Source organism: Ursus americanus, chromosome 21 (genome assembly GCF_024610735.1).
Source record: "Ursus americanus isolate L20-20 chromosome 21, mUrsAme1.1.p, whole genome shotgun sequence".
Classification (NCBI taxonomy): domain Eukaryota; kingdom Metazoa; phylum Chordata; class Mammalia; order Carnivora; family Ursidae; genus Ursus; species Ursus americanus.
Genome location: NC_142147.1, coordinates 6,355,032 through 6,370,474, shown reverse-complemented (window position 1 = coordinate 6,370,474; position 15,443 = coordinate 6,355,032). Strand labels below are relative to the sequence as shown.

The 15,443-nt window shown below is 37.5% G+C and overlaps 1 protein-coding gene across 4 annotated transcripts in view; it reads right to left on the bottom strand.

Moving 5' to 3' along the window:
• Window positions 1-2,738: 2,738 nt before the first annotated feature.
• PHKB (phosphorylase kinase regulatory subunit beta) overlaps window positions 2,739-15,443 on the bottom strand; it is a 211,449-nt gene continuing 198,744 nt past the window's right edge. For all 4 annotated transcript variants that reach the window (XM_045814695.2, XM_087870408.1, XM_045814697.2 and 1 more), the window contains 5 exons: window positions 13,144-13,278; window positions 9,392-9,521; window positions 6,420-6,527; window positions 4,289-4,429; window positions 2,739-3,638 (listed from right to left, as the gene is read on the bottom strand). In XM_045814695.2, the coding sequence (XP_045670651.1) occupies window positions 3,501-3,638; window positions 4,289-4,429; window positions 6,420-6,527; window positions 9,392-9,521; window positions 13,144-13,278 (652 nt within the window). In that variant the 3' untranslated portion in view covers window positions 2,739-3,500. The remainder of the gene's footprint in view (window positions 3,639-4,288; window positions 4,430-6,419; window positions 6,528-9,391; window positions 9,522-13,143; window positions 13,279-15,443) is intronic.

Genomic DNA, 15,443 nt, shown 5'->3' with positions numbered 1-15,443 from the left:
GATACGGTGTGGGTGGTCTTCTGAACCTCTTCCCAACCTGAACTCTTTTGTTCTCTCCTAGGTGCTTCCAGCAGAGCCCCTCCTTCTCGGGCAATAACACACGCCAACGTTTACCCTGTTAGGGGGAACGGTCTCACACTGTAAGCCACTGTCCTGGGAAACAGGAGGCCCTTGATTGGGCAGAATGAACTCAGGCCTCACAGCGTTAAAACAAAACTTCAGAAAAAAAAGGTAGTCACCGAATCCAATCACCACTGCCCATAAGCCCCCTCTCGGGCAATAGGACACAAGTCTGCAGTACCTGTTATCAGACTATTGTTGTAGATAATTGGTTCTAGGGGATTGTGGTCACCCTTGCTCCTCGTCTACCTCCCTCCCAGATGAAAAATCAAACGGCTACTCCCAATAGTGATTTCCTCCCTTGGGGAGCACGACCGTGGCAGTGCCCAGTTAAGGTGCCCAGTGAAGAGGGCAACAGGGGGCTGAAATCCATTTTACACTTGGCTCTCTAAGCCACATGTCCTGGTATGGGGTTGTATCTGTTCAGCGAAAGGACCTTTTTCTTGGCACAAAGGTGCCTAACCCTGTGCCCACAGGGCCGAGTGTGCCCAGAAAGGGTGCCTTTTTCTAACTCACACAGACGTCATGTGGGCTGGCAGCAGCCCCGCTGAAGAATAATGCCGATGGTGGTATATGTGGTGGGGGAAGGACTTCTACCCTGGAAGGACACTGTCTTTTTCCCCTAGACGCTGACTCAACACTCATCTGATTCCCTCAAAATGCATTAGGTTTTTCATAATTTATCTACTGACCTTGTCCTCACCCTGTATAGCTTCCGGGAGGCCAGAGTATAGGAGCCAAATACAAATCCCAGTGAGTCTTTTGTCTTCCTGCTGCTTTATGGAGTTTACGGTAGGAGGCTGTACTGCTGCTTCTGTTTGAATGCTGCTGGTTTTGTTTTGCTGATCCTTCCTCCCTCATTTTTCATTCATGTTTCTAGTTTCTGAAATAGAGTAGTTTTGTGATCTGGCTGCATACTACCATGCTACTTAAAGCCTCTCCTTGATTTAAACGTGGTCTCTCTGTGCTGCTGTAAGTGTGCGGTCATACTGTATCGACTTCTCTGATTTTATATGCCATCTATTTAATATGCATGCCCAAGACGGGCTACAACCACGTCTGAACCTACTCTTTAGAGTTCTGGCGAAAAGCTAAATTTATTCAGGTGTCCTATAAATGTTATTTGGTGTCCATAAGGCACCGCAAGTTTATCACATATTGAAGATGACATCAAGAGGATCCCACACTCTGATTTTTTTAAATTGAAATATGACTGTTTCAGACTTAAATAAAATGGAAGGAAATCTGGAAAACACCATGTTTCCTAAAATGATAGCTCTGGAAATGTAGTTGAATTTGATATTCAGTCAGGAGTTTCCAACAGACGTTGCTTGTACAATAAACTTACACAGTGAATCTGCCATTGTGATAGAAGAAGCTTTAAATCAGACTTAAACCTTGTCATGCCTGGATGAATGTGCTAATATTTTCAGTCAGTCTCTAGTACAGCTGTTAAAACATTTTGGCTCTGTAGGCCAAATGGGACTTCTAAAATTCATATGAGTTCTGTGTTCTAATTCTTACTATGTTTTGCTTTTTTAGCCAGAAAACAGACATTGGCTTCTGTGCAGGTGTACATCAAGGTTTGCTGATCCCAACGTATCTTTCAGTACAATAAAGTTGGAATTTCATCGAAACACAAAGTTGGTACATATGCCACAGATCCTGAATGCCTTCAGCAGCATGGGAAAACCAGAATCCTGCATATGCAGCATTTAAGTAGGAAACAAAAACTCATTCGGCAAATATTTATTTGCATTTGATGTGTGATTTCCATAAAGACAGTGACAGGTTTCTGGCAACTTTGCTTAGCTTATCAGACTTTTTAAAAATTCTTAAAAATACAACACAGTTTACTTTCCTCTAGATTTCAGCAAATATTAAATAGTCCAAGGGTTTTTTTCTCTTTATTTCCAGTTTCTCCAGCTATGAAGCATCAGTCCCCAATTCTCCACAGGCTTCAAGTTTAAGTTTTTTTTATGCTTGTTTTAGAAACTAGGTTCATTACTATGTTTTCATAAACTTAATTTATCAAGTAATTCCCTCCTTGTCCTAGCCCTCTCCTTAAGATGTTCTGTAAGGTCAGATTTTACATCATTCTTCTCAATTTTGCCAAACAGCGCATAGATGGTTTCTTACACAAGATCCAGGCAGGACACCTCAAAGTTATAAGAAATGTGTCTGACTCTGCAGACTTTTCCATGTGCTCACACATCCATTTATTTGATGTCAATTTGACTTGTAACTGAAGCCGCTTGTCCTATGTTTCCTGGATCCTTTCAAAACTCTACAAATGGGCTGCATCCTTTACATAGCAAGTTTGACTTCTCAAGTTATATTCCACAATAAGACTGGTCAGAAAAATGACTCTGTTTTTGGTCCATGGCTCAAACTAATGGGCTGTACTGTAACATTCAGTCAGGATTCATAAAACGTTAATGTTTAACCTATTTTCTATTTTTATTAGTTTGCTTAAGTAAATTTGGTAGCAAAATATGTGTAATGGTAGATACCATAGGTTCTCTTCCACTGTGTCTCCAGATCAGTTAAGCTGAAAATATTCAGGAGTAATAGACTTAATATTGTGGACAGGAGAATAAAAAATGTGTCCAGATATATTCATTAATTCAGAAATAAAATTTAATGATTTTCAACTTTGTTTTTACTAGTACAAACTAGGTTAACAGTCCATACTTCTGAACAATCTTACACACGCCATGTTTTTAACAGGAGCTCAAAGAAAATGTCTGATCAGTTGTAGATGACATTGTATTTTAGCCCAACCCCTAAAGTCAGCACAAGTACAAAACCACAGTCATGTTTACAAGGTAAAAATTGTACAACAGCTCTGTATACTAAAATATTATCAACAATGCAGTTTCTGAGAATCAAAACATTAGCTGGCAGATTTGCTTTTATGATTTTAATATTTTTTTTCTAGTATGACAATGCCACTAAGTTAAGTTCACCCTTCTTTCACTGTCTTTTCGTTTTCTGTATGCATTTCTAGCTGGCAAATTCATTTTAATGGCTGAAAGTTGGTAATTTAGTCCAAAGAGCAAAGATTCATTTCGATGAGTTATTTGATCATAAAACATGCAGTGGCGAACTTTCAATTCATTAACTATTTCTATCATTCAGTAAAGATTATTATTGTAGTTGGCATAATAATCATGGGAACTTTTTTCCACTTAGTTAAAGCATTTCTTACCATTAGATTGACTATGGTGTCCTAGAGGTCTAGTAACTGCCAAGGGTATGGCAACCACCTCACCAACAAACCAGTCCATACATTAATGGCAGCCTGAACTAAGCTTCAACACAAAACTTAACACACTTCTAGAAAACGTGTCTCAACAGAGCCTCTTACACCTTCCTCACTAGCTAACCAGACATGGGTCATCATTGCTTGGTTTGACTTCTCCTTCCAGCAGCAAATTCATCACAACCTTTGTCAAATAGCTGCATGTTCCTCTTTTTCCCAGTGGGGGAGTGTTGTAAAAGGAAGTCATGTCATCCTACAAAGGAAAACAGTAAGCAAGTCATTTGATTTTTGTTTGTAAAGAGTTGACAGGTAAAATCACTGTCAGCCTAGGGGGAAAAATAAATTCACAGAAAGATTTCCTCGTGGAAAACAGAACCTTCTTGAGGTTTTCTTTCATTTTCCTAAGGCATCTTCTCAGCATATAAAACAAAGACAGACATTTTTAGTATTCTCCTCTTTGCTGATAATTTTTATTTACTTAGGGAACCTTTTTACAGATGAACATAAAATATTAAACAGAGAGCCTGGAAGGGACTATATTAGGTAGTACACACAGCACGAATGTAGCCTGTTACGCATTCCCATCCTCCCCAGAATTTAATTTTATAGCCTTCTGGAATCTATGGCTCCTCTCTGGTAAAACACATTTTAACTGCTAACTGTATAAAGGAAATTTATGTCTTCCCAGTTTTCTTTTTAGTCAGAGCTTCACAGCTGAACTGACTAGTAATTAACTAAAAAGTACCACTAATTTCTCGAATAAGTCAGACTTCTCCCTGCCCCTCAAGTACTCCATTTTGCACTCTACAAATCTGTTTTGTAAGTTAAATGATAAGAGATTAGGGATATTTTGAAGAGTTGAGACAATGAAAAATTCTACAAGAAGCTCTTTTCTCTACTTACTTGTTTTTCAACTTCCTTTAGTCGACTCTCGTCTTTTTGAAATTCATGAAAGGCTTCTTTCACCAGTTTGTCTAGATCTACTTTGTCCTGAAATTCTAGCTCAGGATTTCTTTCCAGTACAATGGATACAACCATTAGTAACTAGAAGAGACAGATGTTGAAAGCCAATTACATGAACCATAAAAGCAACACAGTCTGGACATGTTTTCGTTCTTTACTCAGATTGATGGAGGACCCTGGAATTCCACAGTGTGTTCTGTACAATGACTGACTAGGATCGTTGCGAATGGAATCTTTCTAATCTTGCACATTAGTAGCGTTAAGTTCTGTTTGGAAGCCGCACATTTTTTTCATTGTGTATATCTTTGTAGCTGTACAGAAATGTTTTTAGGCCACTTAAATGAAATAAGAAGAATGATTTTCCCAACCCTGTCTACAGTACATACTGCTCTCTTGGCCCAAAGTGTCTGAACTTTCTGGCTTTTGGGCATTAGTCCTTGTTGGCAAGACACCAAAACCGGTGTCCAGTGGAGCAGAGGCTGCCCGAGAAGAGGTGGTAAGCAACAAAGCCAAAGAAGGCAGGTGAGTTCAGTGGAGACCCTGGATCTAGGCTCACGATCGAATGACTTGGAGCTCAGGACCCCAAAATGAGTATAATTCTGTGATATCATAGTGTTTCTCAGGGGATGGTTATGTTTTAAAAAATACACCTAGCTCTGACCACTTTATGGTCTGAGTACTACTTGGTCTGCATATCTTAGCTTAATGCATCATCCTATTGTTTGGCCATCTCATATATTCACCCTAAGTAGTAACCTCCACTTTAGATGACCAACTGTTAGACACAAAGATTGTGTCTGAGTATACAATGCTTGGTAAAGACTCTCCAATGTGATTATGGCTCCTTCTTTGTACGTGGAACAGGAAAAAAGACTTCATCATTCCCAGTTTGGGAGTTTTCCTGACTGTACTTTCTCCAAATGCTTCCAAAACAGAACCTGAAAGATCCAAAGGAAACACTTCCAGAAAAAATCCAGGTGTCACAATGTGGGAGATCTTCGAGAGGGCTTTAGCCAGGAGAATATGAAGTTCTGCTCTAGTTCTAAAGAAAAATTTCTTCTGCAAATGATCTTCATTTATCAACAAGAAGGACCTCCATGTCCATGGTAGGTCCCAGATGCTGGGCATTAGACAATGAATGGCTAACATCACAAGAAAGGCGTTCACCCTTCCGATAACCCCATCTCTTCCTGACCCCAGGCTGCCTCATCCCCACATGTTATGAAACTGATTGGCCGATACTATCTCTAAATTCTGGCACATCTGAGGTAAGACTGAATCTCACTCAACTCTGACTGGATTTCAGGTGCCAGATCCAGCACTTACTGAGAGCTTCTGCCTCAGTCAGACATATTACCCACCCACAAGAAACACAGTCTGATGGAGACATTCCCAGAGAAAGAGACAAAGTGAAGATGTGCTATATGTTAAATCCATTCATTATGGGAATTCTCTCCATATTTGGTATAATGTTTTAAAATGGCAAAAGAGCACGTGTACACATCATGCACCTGTGTGTGTGTATATTTTAGCATTTAACTTTATATAAAATGATATAGCACAAAATTACATGTCTTCTCTGTTCACAGAGAGATGTTTGGAAAGATGTCCCTCAAAATATCGACACTGATGATCTATTGCTAGTGGGTGTGGAGAAATTTTTTTTTGCTTTCTTTTCTATAATTTTCTGAACTATTAAAACTTTCTATAATAGTCGTGCACTATTTCTGTAAACAGAAAAAAAAATAAAACAAAACCCTGAAATTAAAGCAAATAGGAAAAGGCCACTACCTCTGTTTTTAGTGGTGTTAATGCACTTGTTGTTGAGGGGTGAGCGTGTGACTGAAAAAGCTGGGCAGTCTTTCCACACTGAAGGGTTTAAGATGTTTGAATTGCTCATGTACCTTGACTTGGGTCAAGGATGGCCATATTGTCTAAGAGGCAACTAGAGGAGATCCGGGTTAGGTAAGGAGTGGAATTCCTGGTCTCTCTTGAGCAGTTTCCTTTATGTTAGTTTTCAGGGAGCAGATAGAAAGCACTTCTCCAGCAATCTGCATTTCTAAATACAAACCTCCACAACAATCTGTCTGTACTTTGGCTGGTCGATATTTCCCAACATGTCTTCAACAAGGAGAGAGAAATTCATCTCATACATGGTCATATCTGACAGGGTTGGTTGCTGAAAAAAATAACTCAATATTAACATGCTGCATTGTTATGCTATGGTTCCCACTTAATAGAGGAATTTCATTTTCTAATCAATAACCTTTTTCAGGTTCTATAAAACCTTAGGGAGCACTTTCTGCTATATGACTGGATTTTATATATGTCAAACTACTGAAGCCAACCAGCTGACTATTGTGATAAATTAAACCCCCTGTTTTCAGTAGTTATCTTCACTATACAAATGTTAAGGGAAAGGGACTAGATTGGAAATCCACTTCAACACACAAAAGGAACAGCGAGAAATTGAGACAACAAACAGAATACATACTGCTTTCAGAATTAACACAAGAAGCTACGCTTGCTGTCAGACGTTAGCATGTAAGTCACTTGATATTGAGTTTACATCATTTCTGTGGCAGGTCCTTTCTGAGCTGGCAGCATAAAAATGCATACAAATAAGCAAAAACAACGTTGCATGTAGAAATGGCAAGAAAATACAGAAAAAGAAGCAAAACTGAAAGAACTTATTCTACCCTTTCTATTTCATTTAAAATAAGAATATTGTATAGTCTTCCATTCACTTTTCACAAACCAAATGAAAGCAGCAAATAAACTCAAATCCAAATGTAAACCCAAATCTGGGCATGGTGGCTAACCGTCAAAGGATTGAAGAGAAGACTCTAAATGTTAGGTCTGTATGATGGAAAGCAGATGGAGTCACCAGACTTATTACCAGAGATGCAGAGATGATGAGTCATATTTATTTGCTTCCACCTCAATGATGATTTACAGTGAACTTAATCGCAGCCTCAGAACAATGTGTATCTACTTACTATTCCAAATGGGACCCAGCAGGAATGTCCCCTTGAAATCAAATGACAGCATATGTGTTCAACCTGGTATAGTAATGCGTCAGCTCTATAATTCGATATGGTCCATCTATTGTATTCTATGTTCAATACAATCTAACATTTTATTAATGTTTACGGGTAGTACCTAGTTGGGGGACAGTGAAGTCCAGGGGCTAAACACAGTAATTACAATTCTTTAGATGTCTAGCAATGGGATTAGTAGGGCTACAGAAGGAAAGAAAAACCCTGTCATGGTTTCATACCAATTTCCTTTTAACAGATCTCATTTGAAAAGTCAACCTGGCTACTGTGCAACTATGATAAACCTAGAAAAGAGACATCAAGCTTGCTCTACTTCCCACTCTCTGGAAGACCTCACGGCAGGCAGTATAGCAGAGAAATTAAGACAAAAGGCTTAGAAGTCAAATTACCAGGGATGGGGAGGGGACAGGAGTCACACTCAGGGTCAACTACTTCCTAAGCTAATCAGTTAGCTGTGCCTCAGTTTCCTCATCTATCAAGTGGGAATAATAAAGTACGTACCTCAAATGAGCATTGTGAGGACTACAGGAGCACTTAGACAAGTGCCTGGCACATAAAAATACTTAACATGCATCTGTTGTTATTTTTGTTAGCAAAGAGGATACAAAATGTAAGTGGCCTGGGCAGTCAGACAATTAAATGAAAATCTGGTAGCTATTAGCAGGGCCTGGGAAAGCAGCTAACAAAAGGTTGCCATAGTCCGCTGTATGCAGACAGGAGGCCTAGCAGAAGCAGAGCAGGAATAATGGAGGCCTGTTCTCCGCTCACAGGAGACAGTGCTGCCCCATATGATGGTCACAGAGCATCTGGGAGAGGGACGGAGCTCTTATACTGACAACCAAATACAACCACTCGACAGTCTGTGAATAGTATAAAGAATACTTTTAACAGTTCTTATTCATTTTTAAAAATAAGTAATAGATTCACATAGTTCAAACCTGAATGGTTAAAAAAGGTTTTCAGTGAAAAGCCCACTCTGTGCCCTCAAACCACAATTCCCTTCCCCAAGGCAAAGAAAAGAATGCTACCAGTGTCTTGTGGTTCCTTCCAGAAATACTGTGTACATATAAACACAATGAGTGTGGGCATGTATGTTTAAGAATACTATATTTGAATAAGGACCTTCATCAAAAATAATTTGGTTGACGTTTCAACAATTAAAACAAATACGGTACTCCGTTTCCAAAAGGCCTAGTTATTCTTGTTTGTGTATAAGCAGAATGAGTTAGATGTCAGTATTAAGTAAAATAACCAAACCAAAGAAGCAGGCCAGTTTATATAACTTGGGAAACCATCTTAAGGAGGGGGCACTAATTCATTTGGATCAAAGCTAAGTTATATCTTGAGTAAATTAAAGTGATTATCTATGATCTAAAAAGTTATTACAATTTTCACATCCACCGAAATTCACAGTCATTTCCTTACCCACAGCATTACTAAGTCACCTGGCTTCTTGGGTCTGATTTGGTTCTGTCTTTTGAATGTATGTTTTATTGTTTGTGAGGTTCCCCAGCACTGGCCCACTATCACTTGGAATACCAGCATTCATATTAATGCCAACATAAGAAAGCCTAACTTCACTAATAAATAAACAAAAGAAGGACAGCTGCTTGGCAAAAGGTTTGGCCATATGGTTCCTTTAGACACAGAGCTTCCCTGAAACATTTGAAATATAATAATACAAGAAATTTTTGATTAAATACAACTTTTAAGCAAAATATCCATTTGGTAAAGCAAGGCTTTTGTATAGAGAGGCACTAAAATTAAAAAATTAAAGTAACTCAGATTGGGGGAAAAAATTTCCAATCCAGTTGATTAGGTATCTTATTTTCTAGTAGTTCCTCCCGTCAGGGATCTGGATGCCCTTCCTTTAAATACTCTTAGAAAATGGAATAAGCAGAAAGGTTGTTGGCAATGCAGAGGGGGGAAGAATTCCCTATTCCCTTAGGTCCCCTTAAATGACATAAACACAGTGGGGCTGTACCTGTGGCAAATGCTTCCCAGCTACAATGATGCCGTTGGGTGTGCGCTCCAGGATCTGCCATACTCGGTCATAGAAGCCAGCAGGAGTTCTATTCAAAGACCCGTCAATCTGACGCCTGTTCAGCCAACACCTGTAGACCAAAAGAAAATGCCTCAGAGTTGAAAAGCAAGGTTGTCCTCATAGAGGGCAGGGCTTTCAATATAGAGTAATTGTTCCAATAAGGTGAGCAATAAAAGCCAAAATCCATCACTGATGCGTATCTACCATGTGTTACAGAGGTTACTAAATATTTCATAGTGAAAACAGAGCTTGCAGGAATGGAGAAAATCCCCAAGATTTTAAAAAATTTAATAGGCAAATGATATTCTCTAGTAAGTTATAAGGTTGCCTACTATGTGATCAAATGACTTCCTAATATGCAAAGAAGCTCCATTTAAAAACACAGAAGCAGCCAATTTTGAAATAACTTCATGTGGTCCTTACATACAATAAAACGTGACCTTCATGAAAGCATGGATATTGTGTGGCTCGATCACTCCTATACACTCTCCCGGCAAGATGCTTAATAAACATTTGGTAAGTAATGAAGGCCCCAAAAATATTATGTACCTAGTGAAATTATCTTGTTTTAAATTTTATACTTTAAACCTTAGATTTATTTTTCTATTTAAATATGGCCAAAGTACCAGTGCTAAAAAATCAGCTACATGATTTTACATGTTGTAATAATCATACCATAGGGATAAGTCGAAATTCTAGATCTCTCATTTCCATGGATTAAGTATTACATCTTTAAGATATAATACTTACTCCTTCACACACTGCTAAAGATGCAGAATTTGCACAATTTGGAAAGAATACACAAATGACGTAGTAGTATATTCTTCCAAAAGCTGCAGATAGGAACTAATATACATTTTTTATACTTGGTATTAAAACAAGCACTGAATGAAATGTGCCATCAACCACAAGGTAAGCATGTGACCAACAACATTTCTAGGTAGGAAAATAGTATGCAGGAGACAGTATAATGAAAAAGACATTTTTGTTCTGATAAAAGAGGACCAATGAAGTTTTAAAACTGCATAAATGAGTGAGGTATCCTTTTTGGATGCAGGGTTTTTTTTGGTAGACCTAGTCTTATGTGGCTCGGTTCAGTGCTATGCCAAAGAGAAGCAGCCCAAAGGGGTTTCTTGGTGATGCTTTTACTTTGGATAACGAAGGTGCCAAACTGAATACCCAGTACTCTGCATTTGATTTTTTTCCTATTCCCTTTGTTTGACAACAGAAAAAAAAAGATGTTTTTAGAGTTCTATAAAGTCATGGTTAGTATTATAAGAAGGAGAAGTTTGCTTAGAAGAACAAAGAAAATAGAAATGCGTGAATATTCACAGTAGAGATGAATTATTTTTGAGGACCTCTCTATTTTTTGGCTTTTTATTTTGAAAAATTCTAGATTTAGAAGTCAAAAAAGTAATTCACAAAGTTCCTGTGTACTCAGCTTCTCCTACTTCTGTTATCTAACATAATAACACTCGAAACCAGGAAATGAATGCTGACGCAATACTATTAGATACGGACCTTATTCAAATTATGCCATTTTACCACTAATGTCCTTGTTTTGGTTGTGGGTCCAATCCAGAACCCCGCACTGCATCAGGTTTCCAAGTCTCCGTAGGTAGGCTCTTCTAATCTAGGACAGTTCCTCAATGTTCTTTCATCTCTCATGAATTTAACATTTTAGAAATGTCAGTTATTTTGTAGAATGCACCTCGATTTGGGTTTATCTGATGTTTTCTCATGACTAGACTCATATTATGCACTTTTGGCAAGAACACCCAAAAGCGATTGTGCCTTTTTGGTATATCGTATTAGGGAGTACATGGTACGGGTGTGTCTTATCCCTGGGATTCTAACTTTGATCATTTGATTAAGGTAGAGTCTACTGGGTTCCTTCATTATAAAGTTACTATTTTTCCTTTTGCAATTAAAAAGTATCTTGAGTGGAAATACTTTTAAATTATGCAAATTTTTCATTTCTCATCATACTTCCACCCACTAAATTTAGCATCCATGATGGTTCTTGCCGGCAACAATTATTACTATTGTATTTGTCTAATGGTGATTTTCTCTTTCCATCATTCCACCTACATTTATTAATTGGAATTAATAGTGTCTGTTTCCCTACAGATTCAGCAAATGTTTGTCATACTGTCTAACTTTTGCCAGTCTGTCTGATAGATGAGAAATGGTATCCCAACATGTTTTAATTTACATTTCTCTAACTATGAGTTAAACATCTTTTTGAATATCTAAGGTCCATTTTTTCATGTTTTAAATGAATTGATTCATCATATTTTCCCCCATTTTTCTCTTGGGTTTTTGGTTCTTTGTCCCTGAGTTTTTAAGAATTCTTGGATATTAGCCCTTTGTAGCCTATGTTTTGTTCCAGTTTCTCAGCTGTCTTCTGAGACTGTCTATTTTCTGCCATGCAAAATGATGTTTTAAATTTTTATATAGTCTTATTAATCTTTTAATACCTCTAGAGTTGAGCCCTAGTTAGAAAGCCTTTCTCATACTGAGGTTAAAGTGGTATGTCTTCTTTTAGCTCTGGTGTGGTTTCATTTTTTACATTTAGAGAGCAAATCTATATGGAGTTTATTCTTGTGTACAGTATAAAGTATGGATTTGACTTTATCTTTTCCTAAATGGCTATCCAGTTGTCCCATCACTATTTATTTAAAAAATAATGTCCATCCTTGACCCAGTGATATGAGATGTCACCTCTATCACACATTAAATTTCCACATGTGCCTAAGGTCCATTTCTGGACTTTACATTCTGTGCAGCTGGAATTTATGTGTTCATGTGCCAGCATCCCAGTTTTTATCATAGAGGCTCTACAGTACATTACACTGTCTGTTAGGGCAAGTCCGTCTTTTATGTTGTTCTGGTTATTCTTGCATCTTTGCTTCTCTATATGAAGTTTAGTATTAACTTGTCTACCTCCATAAACAGCTTGTTGGAATTTTTTTGGAATTGCCTTACATTTATAACTGTTATCTTTATAATGTTGAGTGTTCCTCTTTAAGAACAAACATGTCTTCCCATTTGCTCAGATCTACTTCTGTAGAAGACTTCTTTTCTAGGTATATAACTATACCAGCTTAGAAAATATCAGGCACACAAATAGTGCTAATAAATGCTTGCCTAAATAATTATATTAAAACTCTTTCTGTAATACAATATTCTTCAATTCGATGCATTCCACAAGTATTTGTTTTGCTCTTTTTCTAAGCTTAGCACAAGTTAAGTCTATGAAATGGTTTAGCCCTGAGTAAGTTTATAGTCTACTCAGGGAGACAAGAGTCACAGGAACTTACTCAAATAATGTTACCAAACTCATACCTTTATGCCAAAATGTTGGTAGGAGATGGTAAATGCTACAAAGATTCAGAAAGGGAACTGACCAATGAGGTATAAAGCTTTACATTCTGTACAAAATAATAAAAATTAAGAAACACTGATAAACTATACCTGAAAACAGTATAAAATTAAAATCAACACAAAATCACAAGTGAAGACAGACATTTTGATTGGTATCTTCGTGTACACTGTCTATTGTAGGGAGACCTCTGATACCCTGCTGCATTGTATTTCTTATTACTAGCTTATTAATTTCATTTATATGTCAAAGTATGATTGTTACTATAAATCCAGAGTGTTCTTAGGTAACAATGGGTGCTCATTACCCTCCATTCTGTTGAGGCTGGAGAATATCCAACAGAAGCTGTTTGACTTCACTAGGTGACAGCTGATACAAGTCTCTGGCCGGCTTGTCTCCGCCACGGATCTGTAATTCATACTCCATAGCATGGATGATCCACCTGGAACAAAACAGGAGAAGCACGGATCAATAACTCTTGAAATAAAATCACCCTGAGCTTCTCGCAGCAATGCCCTTAACAGCACTGACCCATTGAAAGGGGAATGAAGAAAAAGCCATTTGAATTTTCTGAACCGTTGATATAATTACTTCCATCAAGATAATATGACATGATCAGATTCTTAAAAAAGAGGCCTGCTCTTGCACATGCAGTTAGGCAGTAAACACGAAAACAGGTAAGGACTTAGGTTCTTCCTAAATGAGATTCTACCACTTTGGTACGAAAGTATACTGCATACAATAGCTGCTACACTATTATTTTCATAATCCTAGATATATGCAAAAACCAAGTAGGATAAAAACAATTCCTTGGAATTGGAAACGGACTGACATATGCTATTACATAAATGTTCCTTTCCCAGACGGACAAGCACTTACACCTATTTCCTCTACTTTGCAGTCATTCCTCTGTGACTGGAGGGGACAGAGAAGTATCGGCCTTGGAGATACAAGGACACAGTTAGTTATAACTCAATCATATGAGAATATTAGAGAATGTACTTGAACCAATAGATTCAGAAGAATTTCTTTTACAGATATTTAAATGCTGTTCATGTACCTATTCTTAAAGAATCTATTTTTTTAATAGATAAATGCTGTTCATAAAATAATTACTTTTATTGCAGAAGAAGCTTTAATGTAATTACTTAGGCAACTGGAGTACTACTTGTGTGCCTTGTGTTTTCCAAGGTAAAATAATTAATTATTTTATATGTAAATTATTTCACTTCTTAATTTAACAAGTTTTTAGTAAGTATTCTTACACTTTCATCACATTTCTTTCATTTACTGTATTCTGAAGAAAGAAGTCAGATAAACTAGTTATGCAAACCAAAGAAAACCATGGAAATAATACTGTGCCTTAGGGGACCAGAACTCTACACACCATTAGGAAGAGCTAGAGAATTAGTTTTACACAGCAGATTCCCAAGCTTTATCCTTAAATCCTTCGGTGAACACTGAATAACAAACAGAGACAGTGCAGCTCAGCAACTAGAAAGAGTGTGCCCTCATTCACCCATGCAACTTTGTCTCCGAAGGGAAGCTGTGTAGCCAACCCACCGGGAGAAACATCTAGTTACAGCAGTGAAGATTTGAAGTGCCTAAGTTACTGCACTCAAAGATGTCATTATCTTTGTCCTGATACACTTGGAAAGACAACCCACAAGGCTATTGCAGGGACAGAGGATGAAAAAGTTGGGTGGAAATAATCAAAAGATTAAAGTCCTTCTTTCTGCCAAGGCTATTTTGCAAAACAACACCGATGCACCCTCACGGGATACGCTTAATGTCTCTCAGAGGAAAAGAATAAGAAAAGCGTGAAGCCTTCCCAGTTGAGCCCAGGTGACACGAGCCTGGCATATGCCCCTGCCTGCTGCGCCAGCCCACAGGCCACAAGGCAAATGTCCCTGTTCTATGACTGCTCCAATCTCACTGCCATCTGCTGAGGCAACTCTCAGTTGTTTTTTTCTATCCTCTCCCGTATTCTTTGTTGTCATTTCTGGAAGTTAGGAATTCAACTAGTCTACCAGTTAATTGCACTGAGATAGATGCATGAGATATACAAGGACAGAACATAAAAATTTAAAATATATATATATTAATATTACTACTATTACTGTTGATAGTATATAATAAATATTTAATAGTTGCTCACTGGTAAGAACAATAAAGATGACAAAGCATTTGCAAACAACAAAATAAACAAAACAACGGAATATGTGACTGAGTTAAGATTTACCATTTTTATTTCTCCAATCAGTTGAAAAGAAAAGCTGGATTAAAAGTATGCTATTGTCAAAGACTAGAATTTCTTTACTTCTTTATCCTCATTATTATGAACTGTATTTAGTCAAAATGTTATATCAGCCTAAAAGCCACAAGGATATAGTTATTTTGGATGCTTTGATGTTAAAGTTGCTTATGAAATTAGCTGTTAAAATAACATTTCAGTTATAATAAACTGCTCCATGGACCTCTCTTTAAATAGAAAACGATGCTTTTAATTTTACAGGTTATAATTGTCCTCTATTATTTTCTTTAACATTTAACATTTACATTTGAGGCAACTTAGTATAAAAGAAAGAACACCAAATTAAAAATCTA